This window comes from Xenia sp. Carnegie-2017, unplaced genomic scaffold (genome assembly GCF_021976095.1).
Source record: "Xenia sp. Carnegie-2017 unplaced genomic scaffold, XeniaSp_v1 HiC_scaffold_22, whole genome shotgun sequence".
Lineage (NCBI taxonomy): Eukaryota > Metazoa > Cnidaria > Anthozoa > Malacalcyonacea > Xeniidae > Xenia > Xenia sp. Carnegie-2017.
In genome coordinates, this window is record NW_025813485.1 from 4,024,091 (window position 1) to 4,046,136 (window position 22,046).

Genomic DNA, 22,046 nt, shown 5'->3' on the forward strand with positions numbered 1-22,046 from the left:
TATATTAATCTTAATAGTATTCATCTTCATCATGAAATTCCTGCAATAAATTCCTCTGAGTAAGTTCGTAATCTGGCTGACTATAATCTTCATTTCTTCTACCCATCATGTGGAAGTCAAGGCTTTTAGGTCTAGGCTTTTTTTTTACACAGGAAGAAAGAGATTGTCTGTATTGACATTGTTCATTATGAAGTTCACTGTATTCATCAATGATTGGCATCTTACAACTGCCATTGTTATTTTCATCGTCCTCGAAAAAGCTCTCTTCTGCACTCTCAGAACACTTGATGAATTCACAAAAATGTGCATGAGTTTTAATGATGATACTTCCAACTTATAAATTCAGGTATCATATAATGACATTTTCCCAAGGTACCCAGGACTAAGTGCAGGTTACATAAGTTTACTTTAGATAACTGTCTAATGCTTACTGTTTGAGACTTCTTTTTTGATTGGAAATTCTTGTTAATTTCACATGAAAGTTTGCTTTTTAAATTTGTGTCTTTTGCTGTATTACCCTACATCAAGTGAGATGTATCAAGTATAACAAATGCAAATAATGAAAAAAAAATGAAATGAAGGACTTACCTGAATCCAAGGATGCTGAGATGATTCACTGGCAGAATACCTTTCGTTTGGATTCACAAGCAACATTCGACGTATTAGATCCTAAAATGAGTAATTATATGCAAGAGGATTCGCAAATAAAAGTTTGAATTCACAAGCTACTGGGGCAAATCTGACGCGAAACTATGACTTTCCAAAAAAAGGGAGTTTTTATGTATTCAAACCTTGGCTGATAGTGAAATTTCATCCCAAAATGGGGAAAGAAATTCATAATCTCCACTCAAAATCATATCAAAGAGTTCTTCTTGATCGTTGCTAAAGTGATAACAACTATTAAATCACTATAGTTGAAGAATCAATGAAAAAATTAAATGTAGGTACCTCCTAAAGGGTGGAAATCCACATAGTAATATGTAAGTGATCACTCCAGCTGCCCATACATCTGCCTTGAACTCATAACTACACAAAGTTACTTCGTTTCATTGTAAGTCACATAAAAAAAGCATCAGTTAGAGAAGCTGGGAATAATTGCAAAAATGAGGAGCATGGCTTCTATTTTATGTAAAAATCAATCAAATAAAATAAGCGATTCGCAAAAATTTAAATGATTTCAAATTTGAAGAAAAAAAGTGCAGGTGCACAGAGCGGGGAGATGTGGAGATTTGGACAGTACCTTCCACTTTTTTAATAAGAGATCCAAGAATAGTGCAAAGTTAAAAAAAAACACTGCCAATTGACTTGTAATTTGATCCAGCCACAAAATGTTTTATACATTTATTTCATTTCTTCATTAACTCTCATTTAATTTTGATTCCTGTATCACGAGGTAAACATCCATTGACTTCATGGCGAGTAAAAACATTTTTAATAAAACCTATCACAAGCTATAGTCTAAATGATCAGTTGTTGTCTTGTTGTCCACGATTTACATGTAAGCGATTTTTCGTGCAAGGTGTAATGTCTATTATTGTGTATCGCCTACACATTGTGGGGGGCACATCAAGCTAGTCTATAGCGATCATTGAGGTCCGAGCTTGAAAGTGCATTTTTTGAAACAAGCCGAACAAAACATACAACAATATTGGAAACTAAAAACGGTCGGTACTTTTTGAAATCATTAACTTCCTCGGTAATATGTAATTGAAAAAATACACCCCAGATTAGAATAACAGACCTCTGCATGTCCGCCTCTGGAGAAGCAAAACATGTTACATGCTTCAAATCATAGAAACAGTTCAATCATTTTCCGAGGCAAAAAATTGGAGGGGAGATTTGCGAGGTCATGAAATTGGATTGATTACTTACCCAGATTCATCAAGTATCTCCGGAGCAACGTAAGTGGGCGTTCCGCATACAAGAAATTGCGGCTCGTGAACTTCAGTTGCTAAGCCAAAATCAGCTAACTTGAGGGACAACAGGCCACAGGCAGTATTCACCACCTTGAATATAATGGAGGAGTTAATACTTAAACAGAAAACACGCCGTTTTCAATAAACAATTCAAACATAAGCCTTTACACGAAATACGTCAATATATTGCTAAAATAGAATGCATACAAAACAAACGAAGGGAGGATTACCAATAAATTTTCAGGTTTAATATCTCGATGAATTATACATAGATCGTGTAAGTAACTTAAGGCAGATGTGAGATCTCCAATCATGTGACTAGCATCACGTTCTGTGTATTTTTTGGCTTGAACTATTGCATCAAATAGATCACCACCCTGTCAATGAAAAAGTAACGTTCGAAGTAACATAAAATAGGAACATAAACCAAAGTTTCACAATAAGTTATCAACTCATGTTTCACAAATGATTAAGTAGCTAAAATTTGCATTTGTACCCTCGTCCTCTACAGTCTACATTGATGTATGATCCTCTTTTTTCATGAAAATTTGTAATGTTGTGTTATTTGTAAATGTATAATTGCAGCTCCATTCGGCTATAAAAAATCATATATACGAGTTTCCACAATTACCTGGACTAATTCGAGAACAAGAAAAATTTCTTTTGATGATTCGTACTCCTCGATTAATTGCACAATATTTGGGTGGGAAATTTGACGAAGAATTGCGGATTCTTTTTCGACAAAGTACTCCTGCAACAAAGCCTGATTAATTTACTACCATAAAGGATTAATTACTAGACTGGTATTATTGCACAATTGTGTTAGAGCAGTTTGGAGTCTGACATATGATCATGATATATGAATGACATTTAGACAAGAGAAATTGAATACCTTTCCTTTAACTCTTGCTTTGTTGACAATCTTTAGAGCGTATTTTTGCCCACTTCGTCTAAAGCACAATATGTATGTATTGAAAGGTGAGCATATGTTTTTCTAAGTGATAAAACATTGTCTTTCGAATAAACTTATTGTCTGGGATAGAAATTTCAAATTATGAAAATGCACTAACAGTCTTAGTTTAACATTATGTTAGTTTACTAATATGATTATCTGAGTCGTTAAGATGACAAAGTAGACAAACAAAAGAGATTTTGAATTTCTCCTTTCGGTAACATAACGTTTATTTCAATCAATAAGCTGCTTGGCAAATACAAATGTCATAATGGGCCAAGAAAGTGAGGTAAGTAAGAAACTAGATTATGCGAGTCTTTCAGTAAGATGGCCTTTGTGTGTACTTAAAATGGTGTAAATGGTGTCAAATGAAATAATAATTCAAGAATGAACAAGCTATGTTGGCTTCAACGTTTGCAGAATTTGCTTTCCAGAGACGGGGTAAGCTGTACCGCCCCCCCCATGCTCCACTATCTCCCCAATGAATATATTTGGATTTTTAAAACCTCCCTCCTTTCCATAATAATTTGTGTCCAGGGCCTTGCTGCGAAGAAGGCATGAAACTCTGTTTTTGCAAATAAATTATTTAAAAGTTGTTTCTTTAATAGTGAGCATTCTTTGCACGTGTTGTATTTTAATAAAGTTGAACCTCGCATGAGTTGGATAGTTTTATACAAGACAAGATAGTTATCGCTGTAGAACGTTTTTTACAAAGAATAAACTTACACAAAAGGTTAACAACAACAACTTCATGTTTTAAAAATACATTAACACAAGCTGCATAAGCACAAGTACAAACAAAACAAGAGGAATAACTAATGCAAAAAAACAGGATCTGTTAATTATCGGTGTGATTGACAATGGCTTCAATATTGCATTTATTTGCATGTATTAGAACGAACATCTACCCCATATACGGTTCCGATGTCGATATTGTCTAGTAAATTTTGCACACAAAACTTTTATCCAGCGTAAATACAACGATTCATCAAACAAGTTCATGTAAAAAATATGTTGTTTTCATACCTATTTCTACACTCTCGAACTACTGAGAAATTGCCATCACCAATTATTTTACCAATCTTGTAGAAACCATGAATTGATAAGCGATCTTTTCTACTGTTTTGAATGTTTCTATCTGTAAAGGAAATATAGAAATGCTATAATGTCAGCTAACTTCAAAACGAAAGGTTCGTATTCTAATTTATATCAGCAAAATCCTATTCATAAAACATGACATTAATAATAAATGAATTTTAAATTTGCTGTTTGGTAATTGTTCGATCAAATCGCTGAATCGTACTGTGCATAAAGATAAGCAATCATGTTCATGTTTGAAACAGTTGTTAGTATGCACTAGCCGATTTTATTTTCAGTTTTTTTATTTATCTAAAAATAGTATTTTTAGTTTTATTTCATTTTATCTGAAAATTTCATTTTCGGTTTTATTTTGTTTTATCTTTTAATTTTATTTTCAGTTTTATTTTATTTCATCTAATAAAATCACCTCAAGTTCATCTTTGCGCAATTTTATCTATATATTTACGTCATCCATCAGCCTCTTTACGTCAAAATATTTACACGTATTTATCACGTGAACACGTTCCACCAATGAATATACCATCATAAATTAACATCTGCAACTTTCACTTGACGTGTACTCAAATAAGTGTGAGAGAGTCTGGTATTTAACAATATAATGGTCCAAATGAACGAAGAACAAGAGAAAAAAAACAACTAAATTCGAAACCATTGCAGTTGAAATAAATTTATCATATCATATCCATGTCATGTATGCCCCATTTAAAAGTTTATAACAGTGAGATAATGTTTAAATTTTATCATTAAATAAACATCTGTGTACATGGCTTAATTGGAGTTGCCTTACACATATCCAAGTTAATTATAAAAAGCTGGTCGAACGTGATTGTGATAGTAGAAGAATGATTTGTTATGAACGGCTTTAGTAAAGTGAAGTAAATTGAACGACAAGTAAATGAATTTGATCAATTTTCAAAAATTTGAAAAAATTCACCCAGTAATAACTACCATAGACGTGTAACAACAATACACAATGTTTAAATAACAAGCGATATTTTTTGATATTTAAATTCAAAACATTTAATCTACTTTTCATTTTTTTTAAGAATTAAACTTCAAAATACTACTTTTTTTAATTTCACAATAGCAACCTGTTTTTCCACCAGGTGGCATTTTTACTTTACTTAAACTATGAAATAGTTGAAATTTTGAGTTCAATAAATAATGTTTAAATACGATGTTAATTAGAATACATATATATAGCAAGGAATGTTGCGGAGATTTGCTTTCTGGTCTGCATGTATTCAATAGCAATCTTCCAATCCATCAGTAAAAGCAGAGATTTGGTCTGTAAGATGATGACATTATGGTTAAAAAACGATCATTCAAAATCATAACATTCATAACAGTTTTAACTTTATATTTAATTTATTATTTGTAATAATCAAAACATTTTACGACTTCACAGTTAAGTAATTTTCTACTAAGATCATAAACAATAATTTTTCTCAATGGTGAAGTATGCGTCTTTTTAAAGTATACATTCTTTTTAAAGTATATTGAAAATGTACTTCTTTTTAAAGTTGCCAAGCGCTCTATTTAATGCAATATTCATTACTGTACTGATTACTTTCAATGTCAAAAATGATGCCCATACCATTAACTTTAGGATAAGCGTCTAATGTATGAGCATAGCTTAGTGAAGCAGCACAATATACTTATCTATCTGAGTGCAGGCGATGCTACTGTAATTATGTGGAATAATGAAATAAAAAGCATTGAATTCTTATCATACATAAACATTAAAAACTTTTTTACTCCAAACGACCATGGTTAGAACAACATACTGTGGTCAAGATACTTACCACACTATCAACACAATAGAGTTAACAAGTAGAGGCCACAGTTTACAGATAATATATATAAAAAAATTATTTTTTACTTCGTACGGGTGTTCCTTGCTATACATATATTGATATATCAAGAGGCGAATATTAAGACAACAATGATAAGAACATGACGAAAAAATTTTGGTCAAGTGATTTAGTCAACATGATTTATTTTAAACATATAGGAATTTTTGCCACTGATGGCTGTCTTATAAAATCCTCTCGTTAAAAATGAATAGCACACTCGTGTCATTGAACGAAAGAAAACTACATTTTTACTGAAATCATCACATATATAAGTATTGCAGTGAACATGGTTGTGAAAAGTGTGTAACATGCGAGTTTCATTAAAAATAGACATATGGAGATCAATGTTTATATTTGCCAAAATTATTGATTTGCACGAAGTCCATCTTCGAAACACTACTCGAAATATTATGACTCCAAAGTCTAATGTAAGTGAGAACCAAACTGAGATATTAACTGTAGAAAAATGGCATTCAAAACAGAAATATATAGGCGAGCTTTTAGACAACTTAACCCAAGATGGATATTTTTCAATACCACACAGGCTTACTTTGCCATAATAATTCAGCTACAGTATTATTGTGTGCAGCATTTAAAGATATACGTATAATACTCAAGTCTAAAATAAATGTAATTATTGTTGTCTAGGCGAATTGGTGTTTAAATCCTTTAACTGTCACACACAATATTGCTGTAGAGAAATTTACAATCAAATACAGCTGAGCTGTAACTGAAATATACGTAACCATTTTGAAATTTTGCCTTTAACAATATGGTTTTAATTCTTTACAATTTTTAAAAATTTAAGTGATTATTGTTACGATTACTTTTATATTTTAATTTGAGGTTAATTCATTAGTACGGCAACAAAGCAGCAGAGGAAAAGTAGGCATTTCGTTCAACTAGTAATGCAGCACAAACTATCATCTTTTTGTTTTGTTTTTTCAGTTTTTCCATTCAAAGTATTTCGTTTACCATTGTGCTTTCGTTTACGGGTATTGTTTCCTCTTAAATTAAGAGTGCTTGGTTTGGAAAGTTTCGGACTATGTAGAAAAGTGTCGTTAGAAGAAAGGCTACTGGGAGTGCTCGGTTCTGAGCCTGCATGTCGTGGTAACACTTGGTCATTGGTATAAATATCGTCGTTTGAATGAAGTGATGATCTGTCATTATATATTTCACCCTCGTCGTGTTGTTCGGCTACACAATGAACTCGTTTTTCTAAGTTTTCCAAGGCATCTTGAAGATCATCAGTGATTTGTTTGAGTTCACGATTTTCTTGCTCTAACTGTAATGTCGTAAATCTTTGTTGTAGGTCGTTGGCTTCGATTTGACTCAACTCTGATTCTGGTAAGCTAAGTGTCCGTTTCAATTTCACAGCAGTTGGTTTTGTCGTAAGGTCGTGAGCTTTGCTGATTTCAACCGATGAAAACACTTCATCGACATTAAATGTTTCTCGTGGAACAAACGGAGATGGCGGTGGACTACTTAAAGGGGAACTTCCCTTGCTTTCTATAGGCGTAGTGGGTCGACTACTATAAGGGGTTGTAGCATGACTACTCACACCTGTGCTAGGCTCTCCCGTTTCTGATTTCATATCCCAAGATTCATAGTCACTCAACCAAACGGTGGAGTAAAATTTATCACTATCGACCTTCCTAGTGGTTTTTGCCAGGTTTCGTTTGGCAGTGGCCTTACGATTTTTCAAAGTCTTTCTTTTTTTCGCTGGAAGAAAGGTTTTGCCGATAATTGTAATTACTTTTTGGTTACATAAAATTTGTTTAGCTTTATACGTTCATTTTTTAAATAATTACTGCATTTTAAAGTTTAATTTTGATATTTTTTGATTTAAAGATTATTATAAACGTTGAATGAGATTTTAGATTGCGATAAAGTCGCAAGTATGGGTGCGTGTGTGTGACAGATTCGGGATATTAAACAATTCACCAAAAATTTTCATTGCGGGTAAAATACTTGAAGCGATCCTTCTTTGAACTCCAAATTTATGTTATCTTTTCCACAACTCAATTGGAAAAATTGTAGGAAGACTTAAAGCATTTTAACTGAATATTCGTCACTCTAAACCATTTGATAGCAATTTAACTTATTTTTTACATATTGATATGAAAATACAAAATGAAATGAAACACTAGACGATTTGGTACAATATCAGGGAGTTCGAGTTATAAAACTGACACAAAAAATAGAGTTTTGCTAACTTTTGAGCTTGTCAACTACGTACTCGACAAGAATTAAACATGACCAACAAATATGATTACTGATGTTTTAGTCAGTTTAGGAGTCTTACAAAGGGCCAAAATATATCAAAAATTTTTTATGGTCCATCTAGAATAGCAATACGAAGATAAATTCATACATATGGCTGAAAATAAACTAACCTCCCCTCAACTGCAGACGTGATGAAACTTGTAAACTAGAGTTAACTCAACTGTTGCATTCAAATGTGAAAAAAATAAATTAATTGTACCTACTAAATAAATACATTATTGTTCTCACCAGAATCAGAATTCTCGCGCTGGAACACGGCAGCAGGATATCTGTAATGTATGATAAATAATATCAAACATTAATATTATACATGATTCTTTAATAATAAAAGTATTGAAGTGAAATTTACATTTTGGGAATGCACGATCATAAAATTATGAATAATTAAAAACTACATTAAGACAACTCTATATTTTAAAAACAAGTGGGGAAAAGAAAAGTATTCAGATCAAATTACATTTTGATAAAACGTGATGACGACAATTTTTTGAAAAGAAGATCTAAGATCTAAGTCATAAAATACACTTACAACTCTCTCCACTACCATGATGTCCTCCATTAACAGCCTATTAACAATTAAAATCAAAAAATGAGGAAAGCCCTGCATATAAAAATCTAAATAACAAACTTGAAAGCGGTAAATAGTTATTTGAAAACACTAAAATACATTATAAAACATGAAATTTTGTGAGCATTATTTGTGTCCGATTGTTGTTGATCCACAGTTAAGATCATGGCTTAACAACAACATGATTTAACACATGCACAATTTAAAATTCTTTGGGTAACCATAATGCTCCGAGCATTTAGCTGTACAACTGTTATTTTCCAATTGTTCAAAACATAATTTTTACTATAAAATTGTTTTCATACTAATAAATTAAATGAGTGCAAATAGTTTTGATCTTAGATTCATTTTTATACAAATGGCCATTCGAAGTCAGTTACGTGCTGCTGTTTTTGTAAACTAGATTGAATAATACTATAAAAATGATCGTACCCTTTTAGATACATTTAACTTTGATCTTGGAGCTGTACAAAGAAAGCACAAAATGAAACATGGTCACATTGTCACATTACAGCACGGCATTTAATATTAAAATTATGAAATATGACACAAAACATTTCAACAATATGACTTACTGCTGTTCACTTGTCCATTAGTCTAGAAAAAGTTATAAAATATACGAAAATTTGTTTCTTTAAAAAGCAACAGTAAACAAGGTGGCATTTTTGTACATACCCTCGATGATGGACTAACACTGCGTCCACGAGTACCACCACTGCTGTCTTGAAATCAAATGAAAAGTAATGCGTTAATTAAATCACTATACAGACCAATTTACAAAACCAATATTTTATGTATAACAACATAAAAACAATATCCACAACAGTATTGGCGGGAAATACACGATTACGATGTTTCGTCACCGCTGAAATACAGCAACATAAAAACCAAATGCAAAGTTCTTCGTTTTAACAAAGTGGGCTTTTATCATCATCCCCCACGAAAAACGCCACAATAAAATTAGCCGACACAAGACATCGTGTCTTTTAAAGTGAAGTCAAGCAGTCATGTTGGTAAGTTAGTTCAAAGGACCGATCCTCATCAGAGAAAGAAATCATTACTTCACAACAACATGGTTTTCACCAGTAAGCCTAGCAAGGCGACCGGAGAAAACATAAAATATGTTTGTATTTGGTATTCAACCGATTTTCTTTCCACTAAATGGAGTATTGATGACTGTATAAGAAAATAACTTTATAAATTTCTACTTACTGTTTGACTCATGCGTATTTCTTCTTGTTCTTGGTGTACGAAGGGAGGATGTCCGTTTGACGCCAGCAGAAAATCTTTTTAGATCACGATAAGGAGTTATCTTGTAACCTAGATAATGCCATGAAACATGTCTAGCAATGTGAATTAAAGTGAATTAAAAAAAAAGAAACTTTAAGAATAAAATTGGGATGTGTAGCATATTAAGCTCTACACAACATTGTCGTTAAGTTCATGTGAATATTATGAATTATAAAGCAACCAGAACGAACAAATTCTGAATAAAACATTTATTTAAAATACAATTATCTCTCTTCTTTTATATATTAATTTCACATGTAAGCTGGATGCGCAAGTCAATGATTTAATTTATTTAAACTTTCTTCAAAAAATTATTCTTTAAGCATATAAAAACTCGTGTCTGCTTTGGCTAGTATAGTAGTCCTCTGTTATCAAACAACTTATCAAACGGAAATACAAAACGTACATCTTACGATAGTAAAGAAACAAAATATCCTTTTGGACAAAAGACAATAAGTTTTTGCAGATAGTTCAACGGGCATTTGTCAAAACCAAATATATATACTATATATTATATAGATTATTTAGAAATTCTCCCACCTAGATGATGAGATCTATGTCGCAAACAAATATAAACTAATTTTCATTATGTATATAGCTATATCATCTATTTATCACTATTCATTACTATTAGTTAATAAAACTGACTGTTGTGGAAGCACTTGTTCTTTATTTGGAACATTTTGTTCAAGGGAACATACTACTTTCTCTTCTTCCTTCCTTGCTTCATTTCCATTCATGTCAGGCTTCGGTTTTTTTCGTCGTCCACGAATAGGTTTAGGTTTTGACCAATCACGCTCCGAGGGTTTTTCATCATTTAAAGCTGCGCTAGGATTGTTATTCGCAGGTTTTTCATCAGGTATTTGGCTAGAAACTGGGGCATTATCACGAGATATATTACCCTCCACAAGTTCAGTGCTTTTGTCAATTGTCCCTTGGAGATTGTGGTGCTCACCATTTACCTCAACAATAAGATCAGACTGGTCAGTGTCATTGATGGAACAACTAAGTTTTTCATCATCTTCCACCAGCTGCGATGATTTAGAAGTGTGAACTTCCTCCTTGTGAATAACTAAACTATTATTTGTAGAGATATTATCGTGACTTGGTTCAGCAGTATTACTTTTTCCAGTTTCACTGTCATTTTCAGAGAACATGATAGGTTTAACAGAGGCTGTAGGTTTATTATTTGATTTCAATTCATCGTGTATCAATACATAGTAAGCATGTCGTGGATCATTTGTGCTTATGCCTTCCTCTTCATTTAACAACGCCAGTTGTGCCTTTCTTCTACGACCACCACCTCGAATTCCTTTTGGTTTAGGTGTATAATCCACCTCTTCATCTTTAGTATCAGGAGAAAATGACAAAGATTTCTTTACAGAAGCAGCTGACTTTGGACTGGATGATTTTGGATATGAAGATCGGAAGCGTGGTGTCTTCTTCGTGCTTGACTTAACGGTTGATTTTGAACCATCTGTGACGCTGGTCGGACTAATTTTAGGAGATTTTGGCGTTTTTAGGGGCAAACTAGAACGTAATGATGAAGCTGTACTTGGTCTAGAGTCAGACCTTCTACTGGATCTTGCTGCTGGATACGATAGTTTAGGTGGAGCGGACTTGGGGCGACGTCTCTGGTGTACATGTGGCGGTGGAGTGTTTGAGGCGTTTAGAGCTTTAAGTGCACATGCTAAACATCTTGCCCTTGGAAGATCCTTCCAGGAATAACCCATATAACTTTCTAACGATGGTATGTAGGCAGGGCGGGAAGGTCTTATTGAGTTGTTCCAAGACTGTTTGGGACCTATGTGTGCAATAGGAAAAGATATTTCAATTGGGAATGTTCATAGCCATTAAACTCGAATGATCTCTTTCTATATGTATTCTCTAAAACATAAGATCTTCATGGTTTGAAAAAAGTCATGTTTTTATGAAGTTTTGTTGGTTTAAAGGTTAGAATTGCTTGCTGTTCAAATTATGCCCTCATCTACCTCCACCGCCACAGTTAATTGCCACCGACGTGAAAACTCGGCACACAAAACATAGAAACAAATTTGGTTAGTTGTTTAATTAAGAGCACATGATTTTTTTCTTTTTTACATATTTTACATCAATGGTGATTATGATAATTATTTTGTCTTCACCTAAATGATTTTGTCAATTTCAGATTCATTTATTGTTATTAATTCATTAATTCATTATTACTGTTTAGTTACAAACAATTATATTTCATATAAAATCATTTTATCAACTTTTTTAATATTTTGGGTGATTGGAAATCCAAAAAAGGATTTGGTCATTTGCAAACCTCACTTGAAAAATATTAAAAATCATTCGACAATTAACTAGGAATTACAGAACAGAAAGATACACTAGTTTATAAAGAAACTGATACCAATAAATGTGAAGCTAAATAATTGAAATAAATTTCGTAGAAACATCAACATACATTAATTAATACGCTTGATTTTCATTGTTTAACGAAAAACGAAATTTTACACACGACAAAAGCGAAATTAAATTTTCTTTCATAAATCTTTAGTGAGTAACACTTTCCAGAAGGTACTTAGTTCTTAAAAACTTGGAAGACGTGTATGAGAAGAAATATCGTAAAACATTTTGGGATTATTTGAAATAAATACTTTATAAAATTATACAAACTCACTTTGTACGTCCACGTCAAATCCTTCTTCAGGAAATCTTTCATTTGATGAAAATGCAATAAAAATCATATCTTCTTCGAACAGATCGCGCAATTCTTTGATCTGAAAAGGTACGGGCGTAATTAAATATCAGTTAATAGAAACAAACATGAAACTGAATCCAAGAGACAATTCATTCAACATTTAGTACAATGGAGTTGATTACAGTTCATAAAACAAGGACCGCTTCACGAGCTCAGCTATCCCATTTTTTTTAAGCTCACCGATAAAAATTTATGACTCAGCCACAATGATACGTAAATTAAGTCATACAATATTCAAGTCCAACTAAAATTCTTTCAAATTAGCTTTTGTGACAAATTGTTCAATTTGTTTCGTGGCTTTTGCAAACAATAATCTTATTTTTTGGTGTAAAAACCAGTACAAATATACATTACCAGGACACCCCTTCCTAAGAGCAAGAAAGTTATTGGGTAAAATTCATCGTCCCACATATGAAGTATGTTCTCGCACTATTCTGTCACCCCTCCACTTTTGAACAGGTTCTGCGGTCACTGATTAACGCAATGGGTAACCACGTGTTATCCTAGAGAGTCATGTGTTAATTTGAAGGAAACAAATATATATTTATAAAAGATTTTATGTTTCGTGTAATTTATAGAAACTTAAGTAATACATAAATGTATTCGATTTCTAAATTTATCACATTTGTTAAAACAGGTCTCGGGCAATTACTGGCAACTGCAACAATGTATTTATCATCTAGCCATTACAGCATGCATGCAAATGCCTTTTAAAATTGCGGGCAACTTTCAAGGAAAAAAATAATTCAAATAACTATTTTACATAGTTCTGTATATGTAAAAGTTCCGCTTTACTTCCGAGTTTTTCAATACTTTCATTCGAACGCAATTGCTTTCGTAAAATTTTGATTTTCAATAGAATGTCATGCTCAAAACAACATTTTTTACAATAAGAAATGAAAACCATGACAATCAATCCCATAATGCCACAGGCAAAAATATTTAGACATGGCCTATGTCGTCACAAACATAATAAATAACTCGCATTTGCATGAAATCCTCTTTGAAAGAACTAGATGCTCAAACATGACTAATGGCATTTTTGTTCATAATGCCTGAAAGTAGAACCATTATAGTTTCTATTTCAGAGCTGCACAAACGTTTGAAACACCCTTCCATGTTCTTTGCAATATTTTTTAATCCATTGCGTTATTCAAAACACATTTCAGTGTTATGAAGACTTCACAGACAACATTTTAATCCAGCTGACCCAAGAATTTTCAAGTCTGTATGTGTGAAATGTAACACAACTTGTACATATTGCACTACCTATCAACTAACACCTGTTAATAACGCTATCTGTGGCACCTTTTTGACTCATCACAACTTCTAACTCAATGATTATGAGCTATTAATCGTGGTTCGACGTTTTTAATTCTTCTTGACTTGAGAGGGAGCTTTATAGAGATTCATTAAGTTATTTTTGCTTATATATGTATAAGTTCTGTCAGTACATGTTGTAGCCATATTGTGTATTATTGTAACTATTGTATCTGATGTAACTTTCATAAAATAAGTTAAAATAAAATGTATAATTTTTCTTTGAACTTTGTCAAATTATAAACACTATGAATCTATTTCCTCTCAAGACAGAGGAAAAACATCGTTAATGCCAAATACCATTATTTCAAGAAACGAGGAACAGATGTAAGGCCGTGTTGTATTGTTGTCTGGGATAATACGAAATAACCATGATAATCACAAACATCAACAGCAAAAATGACAAATTTTTTAAATATGCTCATTCGAGTGTTCGCTAAAAGATTCATTCGGGAAAAGATTCTTTCGGTAGCTAAACTGTCGAAATATTTTATTGAATACGAGGCGAGGTACATTTCATTCTCAAAACTTCGATAGTCTTGATTACGTAAAGTTTTGAGCTTGCCTATTCTTCTTTTATATTGTTTTATTAAAATATTTCGCGAATTTAAGTTTATAATAACACACTATTCATATGGTTTTGGCAGAAGAACGCCATTGAAAAGATCATTAGTTCATATCATTTACGCAGCTGCTAAGCCAGCTTTTCTTTCATAGTTTCAGAATGCTTTTCTATTTACTTAATAATCTGTCCAATCATTCCACTGTTTATCCAAGTGTGAAATAATACTTTCTATGTACCGAACATTTTAATACAGTTTCCTCGATTAATAGGAATTTGAGACTATAGACAAATATCAATTGACACATGTCTAACTCAGAGTGCATCTATAGTCTACACCGAATATTTACTCATACTTACTAATTTTTAGTCAAAAAGGATAGCAAATAAACCTTGTTTAGAAAGCTATTTTTAATCAAGGACGACACCACTAAGCACGTACAAGGCAAACTTTGTGCAAATAAAATTGTTGAGATCTTTGTGTAAAAAGGAAAACGATAACCAAATCAAAGAGACAACGGAAATGACATCTTTATCGTAAAGCGGCAAGGCTTACTTTTAACAGTACAATATTGAAATAACAATCGTCCTGCAAACAGCTTATATCAATATTACAGGCTTACGGCTTGCGTAAATTGTTCGAAAATACCGAAATATAGGACTTTTTCAAGAAATCTATATTATTTTATTGATATATTTTAATATATTTTCACTCGAAGTTTTAACAAGCAATAATTAACGTTTAAAAGAAACTTTATGTCAAGAAACTTAAAGCTAGACATCAAGAGCAGACACATGTATTGAACTTAGCGTTGACAATACAATATGACACACAACAATCATTAATAATTTACTAGGTGCAACGTGAAGCTAAAAAGACACGAAAATCCTTTAGCACAGGTCTAAGATACGTATATATGAATAAAAATATTCTTTACCTCACGCCCGCTCAAAGAACACAACCGATCCACTTTACCAAGGGTTCCTTTTGAAGACAAATGGTCCAGAACTTGATTCAAATCAAGAGCTGTCTTCTTATTCAAAAGCATTGTGACTTTCTTTTGTGGCGGTTTTCCATTCTTGACCACAGTCACAAGTTTTGGCTTTATAAAATCCCGTTTGTTGTCCATCCGAGGAAGATTTGATTTTGGCCAGTTTGTCAGCTCATGGCGATCTCTTGAGCTCCCAGTGCTCCAATTTTTTGATTGAGACTGACCATAGCCTCCTTCGATTTCTTTAAAATTGTTTGATGATGAGCAGACGTACGACGAATTCGGATTCAACTGGCCAACATCAGTTATTAGTCGACCAGTGTCTGCATCAAACACAAAACGAACCGCTCCGGTCTTGAGTTCTAGCTTGTTCGAAAGCTCGACAAGTAGGGCGAAGAATTCTTTGTAGCGTTCACTGGACACAGCAAGTTTCAATCCGACGAAATATTTGTCCCCATTTCGATAAAAACGTATTTGTTTAGCACTCAAACTTTGGTTTCTTTTCAGAAGCGATGTGCGCGCTGGAGACTGACCTATTGAACTTCTAGAGCTTGATCTCGACAAAGGAGAAGGTGTTCTCGATCGACTTTCAGCTTCGCCATTTTCATTCATGTTGAATCAACTGCAGAATCCCTTGTAAAATTCTGCCTAAGTACGAATAAGAAAACAACAAATACATACATGAAATTGCACAAAACGCTTTGCCCGTCGTTTAAATAGTGATCAGCGACAAAATATCTCCCAGATACAACAACGCAAGCTAAATGTCGACTTGTTGTCAATCAGCACACAAATATATTTTAAGGATTTAGCCTTTACCTTTATCCAAATCAAGTAAAACGTTTAATGCAGAGAGTCGGCTCTTTGAGTCGCTTCACGTCACTTGAAAGAGACTGTAGTGTCGTTCGATTTTTAACATAGCCAAGTAATATTTTATTCTGACCAAAGAACACCTGCCAGTCGATGAAATATCTGATCCAATAAACAACAATGAAAATGCAACTCAACGTGAATGCGTGAATAGCGACTGCACGTTTGTGACTCTCGCTGAATTACATCCGTCAGCTGGTCAACGCAGGACGCTAAGATATGATATTTCAACGACAGCAAATATTAATTTTTATCGTGCATAATACCTACCATGACGACATAAACGAGTTTCTGTAACAGGCTTGAGATATCATTTATTCATTTTGTCGCTACTATTTAAGCCCAAAGTATTAATCATGCATACGCATCTAAACAGTTTTCAGCTGTTAAATTTATAATTGTCATTATTCAAAGGAGCCAATTCCAACCCTACAGCTCATAATCATTGGTTATCTAACCCATTGAGAAAACCGTTTTTCAGTCAGCATGCCTAACTTTTTATCTCCATTAGATTTAACGAATAACGAATCATTTTTAGAATTAAAAATGTGTTGTACTTTGACAAATGATTTTTGTGAAATCATAAATCGATGGCTCGCATGTCCAGTCAAGCTTGAATGTATTTATTTCAAGGGAAGTATAATAAGAAACATACTCCGAACAAAAGGTCCAAGTTCAACACAATATTGAAATTCCACATATTGCTGAAAGAAAAACTGTTTTGTTTGTTTCTCAAATATTGTTGAACATGGTTCTTTCATTGGGAGTATTATATTTCAACGGAAGTATCATGTTCATTTGATTATTCGCCGTAATTGTGGAAAGTATTCATTCTTGTCTTTGATTTACGACTGCAGGTTAAGTAAAAACACAGGTAGTGTAGTGAAAAAGTGTCAAAACCAGTCTTAATTTTGTCGAAAGCATAAAGAAACGTCACTAACACGTATTTTAGTACTCTTCAGTCTTCTGGTTCGTTGATTTGATAAATGATAAGTACATCTGTTTTCAAAAGAAATCAGTCGAGCAGCGCAGAATTTATAAACATTCACCCTCCAAGGTAAGACCTCCAGTTATGTGTCCCTGAGAAATAGCTTGAAAGTATCAATGATTATAGGCATACATGCACATATAAATCATATATGTTCACTTGCAGTATAAACAGTGGCGTAACTGGACTTTTCTAGTGGGGATGCAAAGTCTAAAATTTTCCGACAAAAAGCGGGTGCACTATAGCCAACGAGCGTGGCCACAATTCATTTTGCAAACAAAAGTGATGATTATCTTATATTTTTTATTTATAGCGTATGTATTTTAATCGATTACTTACAAATTATTATCAAAGTCATGGAAATTTCGTAACTAGCTATAACTCCGAAATTACGTTTTTCATTTGTTCTTCGTTTTTAAACATCTCATTTAAACCAAAGAGTCGGAAATTTGGGAAGAATTAAAAAAAAGCAGAGGCAGTTGTAACTAAAAACTCTCAGTAAAAACTTTGTTTAATACAATTGGGTTAAAACGTTTTCTCCTGGTCTTTGCATTTAAAAATAGTTTTTGTAGTTCCTTCAGTGCAACAGACGAAACATATTCCCGATTGATGGAAATACATGCAAGGTTGGACAATCGTTATTCCCTCATTGTGCTACACACAAAAGGTTTTGACACGTTTTAAACAACTAAATGACCTTTCATCGTGTGCGGAAGAAACAGGCAATGTTAGAATAAGTCTTAGCAACGTTGTGATTTTCTCAAATTGAGCTGGCAATTTCTCCTGCATCAAAAAAGACAAAAGATCTCCTACATCACTTGGAACTGCCTCATGCTCATCAATCTCCCTTTAATCTTTTGTGCTTTATAACAAAAGTAATAGAAAAACAATCTATAGTTAGGGTTAGGGGTAGTGTTAGGGTTCGGTTCTGGCTTTAAAAGTTAAAGTATTTTACTGCAAGTATTTAGTATTTTGAATTTCTTATATCCGTAAATTTATTTATTACTGAACACCATTTGCGAGTGCTGTTCTATTTACACTACTAGGTGCAATTAATGAAATTAAATTTCCGACAACCATCTAAAATTTTCCGACAGACACATATTCAAGCGTTTGGTGGGGACCACTGCACCCCCCCCCATTTAGTTACGCCACTGAGTATAAGCATTAGATTTTAAAAAAATGATTGATGTAGGAAAAATTTACGAGTATAAGGTAGGCTGAATCCCAAACCTTTACTTTTGACATCAACAAATCGTGATTCAGTGGAAAGCAGCTCGTTTAATTGCTAATGACATCCAATTATAAAGTAAAATGACAATACTCCGTCACTCATAGTGCAATATCTAAATTTTGTTTTACAGTAATTGTGTCTTTGTTTTTTTTTGTTAAGTAAAACTTATTGCATATTTATATCGCTTAAAATTTCAGTTAAAAAGGGCGAACGCATTATTACATAAGTTGTTCACTAAATGTGCAAATTTGAGCTCACTTGATTGTACATGGGTAAATGTACATTCTAACACATTTTATCTAAGGTGCATCAACATATTTTTCCTCATTTTCATTGATATTTTCAAGATTTTTTTCCAACTCACGTAGTTTTTTAACCCGTGGATGACTTTCAGGGTGCACTTTTAAAATTATGTTCAAAGCATTTGAAACATACTCTTTTGCTTTCTCGGTTTCTTTACGGTGTTTCAACGCCAAAGCTATATTTCCAAGTGTCTCGCTAATACTCAGTCCTTGAAAACCATGCTCCTGAAGTTTCTCAAAACTTTAAGAGCTTCTTCAAATTTTCTTTGAGCTGTAACTGAATCACCAAGCTCTAAATAAATAAGTCCTACACCATTCAAAGATGTTGCAACAGCTGAATCATTTTCACCTAATGTTTTTCGAAAAATATGAACGCATGTATTAGCATTTTCTAGGGCATCATTAAGCATACCCAGTTCTCTTTGCGTATTAGAAAGATCATGTAAAATTTCAGCGACTTTAAAATGTCTATTTCCATAATATTGTTGTGTTATTTTCAAAGATCTCTTCAACACTTGAAGAGATTCTGAGAGATCACCATTGGAACGATATGTGAATCCAAGAAAATACAATGTTTCCGCTACGTGAGGATGGTAGTCACCATGAATTTCCTCGTGAATGCTAAGAGCTTCCAATAAAACATTTATACTTTCCGGATATTTTCCTAAAGCGTAATAACTGGTCGATAAAGTATTTAAAACTTTTGCAACTCGTTGATGTCGTGGACCATATGCTTTTTTAACCAGTTCCAAGGTTTCTTCGTACATTTGACGAGCTTTGTCGAACTCTTTCACACGATTGTAAACTACGGCCAAATTTAGTAAGAATTCAGCAAGTCGACCTTTTTCTTTTGTAGAGAAAATCCGTCTGGCAAGTTCTACTGCTTTTTCATGATACGTTAAAGCCTTATCAAGATTTCTTTGATATCGATGAATAATTCCAAGCAAGTGCAGTGATATTGCCTCTTCATTCTTTAAACTATTCTTTTCTGAAAGATTCAATGCAAGTTGATGCAATTCTTGCGCTTTCAGCCAATCCTGAGCTAGCCCACGATATACAGTTCCAATCATATTGATCAACAATACTTTTTTCTCAATGGAAATATTATCTGGCTTTGATAAGGAGTTTAAGACCAATTCTTCTATCGCTTTAACGACCTTTTTTACGTTTCCAGGCTCTTGATTTCCTGTGCTATGAAAAAAGAGAACGGACAAAAGAAAAGATATTTCTATGTTGTTTTTTTGATAGCTGTCGTCAACCATATCTACAAGAAAATCTACTTTAGGCATTATTATAGCAGATTTGTGACTGTTTGGCCCAATCGAATAAAGAAATAACCAACAAAATTCCTTGCTGATAATATTATAGATGTTTAACTTTTTCTCGTGGATCTTTGTCACCAAAGACATAACCACATCAATGACTTTGAAACTAGAACTTGTATATTCAACCTCCTGATCACGCGTATTGTTGAACTCTGATTTTAAGGCCTCAAAAATACGCGCAATTGAAGTTTGAAAAACATGTATTGGGTCGTTTTCGGTCTCTACTTTTTTATTCCACGCATCAAACGACGCAAATCTTGTAATTTGATGGGTCAGTATGAGATAATGTTCACGATTTCTGTCTTTCACGTCATACAACGAAGTCTTTCCGACTAAAATACCGACGGCTTCAAGTTCCACGTAGTCTTTTAAATCGCTATCAAGACTAACATACTTTTCAAAAAGTGTCAATGAGATTGCTGGAGAGCCACAATAACCAATAAAAAAGGCCAAAGTCTTGTATAAACGCCCATGATCTGGATCAAGGAAATATTGCTCAACTAGCATTAGTGATGCAGTATATGCCGTGAAGTTATACGATACACCTTGATCCGTGACTTCAGCCCAAGAAAAGTTGACTTTTTTTAAGTAACGCTTTCTACTCAATTCTAATTCTTCCAAATAAAGTCGGTATGAAACATTTCGGCGTCTTCCTATTTGAATATGAAAAGCAGCATCTACAAGAGATTTAGGAAACCCGCTGAGTGCCTTTGCTAAGTAAGCGGCATTTTGATCATCGTTCTGAATATTTGTAATTGTATTCAACAATTTTACCGCTTCATCAGTTGGTATTGGATCAGCCAAATCTTTGTAACATATAAAAGAAGGCAATATCGCCGTTGGTCGACGTTGTGTGGCGACAATAATTCGTATTTTACCATACTCCTTACTTCCAGCATTCAAAAAGCCTTTTCCATTTTGTCGTTTTTTGTACAAGAATGTAAACATGGCCCCCTTTACGTTATCAAATATGATTATTGGGTTCGTCAAAAGGCTTGAACGGTTTTTAAAGCAACTCGAAGTTGATGAAATTTTGAAAAGATCATTTCTTCATCCCCAGGTCTATCATAACCCATAGATTTAGATTCCTTTCCTTGTATTGTATCAATGGCTTCCTCGAGAGAACGATGAAGTAGTTCAAAGTTATCTGCATTTAATGTGATGACGTCTGTTGGGGGTAAAATGAATGACAAGTCAAAATTCATGATAGGTTTATTTTCTGAATGGTAAATTTTTTCTCCAACTTGTCTTGCAAGTTCTGACTTTCCGGCTCCAGGTCCACCACTAATTATAGCGTGAACCTCTCGCTCTGGGTTACTTCGTGTCAATTGATTTAAGCCATTAATGATATCGGTTACGTCAATTGTTCTCTTGTATACGTAGTGGTTTGGAGGTGTTCTTGACATGTCTATTGCTATTCGACGACCAGCATAGATGGCAATAAAGTTGTAATCACAAACATGGAAAATGATGGCCATAATTACTGCAATAAATATTGCCCATATTGCGCCGTACGAATATGCTATATCAAAAAGTAATTTAACTGGCTCAGGCAAAGTGAGACTTAATCTATCACGTAGAATATCTTTCCAATCGGACATAACTTTGTTCAGCGTCGTATGACTGAAAATCTTCCTTGGTACTTGTAGCGAGAAATGATGACTGCACTATATCACACCACCGATGGTGAACGGAAGTTAATTATGGTAATGCAATCAATAATATACTTTATTTATAT

The 22,046-nt window shown here is 33.4% G+C and overlaps 2 protein-coding genes across 2 annotated transcripts; both read right to left on the reverse strand.

Annotated features, from left to right (window-relative positions):
• Nucleotides 1–292: 292 nt before the first annotated feature.
• LOC124447059 (serine/threonine-protein kinase DCLK2-like) lies at nt 293–16,659 on the reverse strand. The gene is made up of 20 exons (XM_046997961.1): nt 16,409–16,659; nt 15,536–16,237; nt 12,635–12,734; nt 10,598–11,773; nt 9,892–9,999; nt 9,355–9,401; nt 9,255–9,276; nt 9,112–9,143; nt 8,641–8,677; nt 8,340–8,380; nt 5,152–5,257; nt 3,895–4,006; nt 2,809–2,866; nt 2,548–2,667; nt 2,147–2,293; nt 1,873–2,006; nt 949–1,026; nt 792–882; nt 589–669; nt 293–518 (listed from the first exon to the last, which is right to left on the reverse strand). Exons 2-20 carry the CDS (start codon nt 16,199–16,201, stop codon nt 315–317), a joined length of 3,360 nt encoding a protein of 1,119 aa, XP_046853917.1. The 5' UTR covers nt 16,202–16,237; nt 16,409–16,659; the 3' UTR covers nt 293–314.
• A 2,049-nt stretch (nt 16,660–18,708) lies between these two features.
• Nucleotides 18,709–22,019, reverse strand: LOC124447062. The gene is made up of 2 exons (XM_046997964.1): nt 21,304–22,019; nt 18,709–21,262 (listed from the first exon to the last, which is right to left on the reverse strand). Exons 1-2 carry the CDS (start codon nt 21,907–21,909, stop codon nt 19,187–19,189), a joined length of 2,682 nt encoding a protein of 893 aa, XP_046853920.1. The 5' UTR covers nt 21,910–22,019; the 3' UTR covers nt 18,709–19,186.
• Nucleotides 22,020–22,046: the final 27 nt, after the last annotated feature.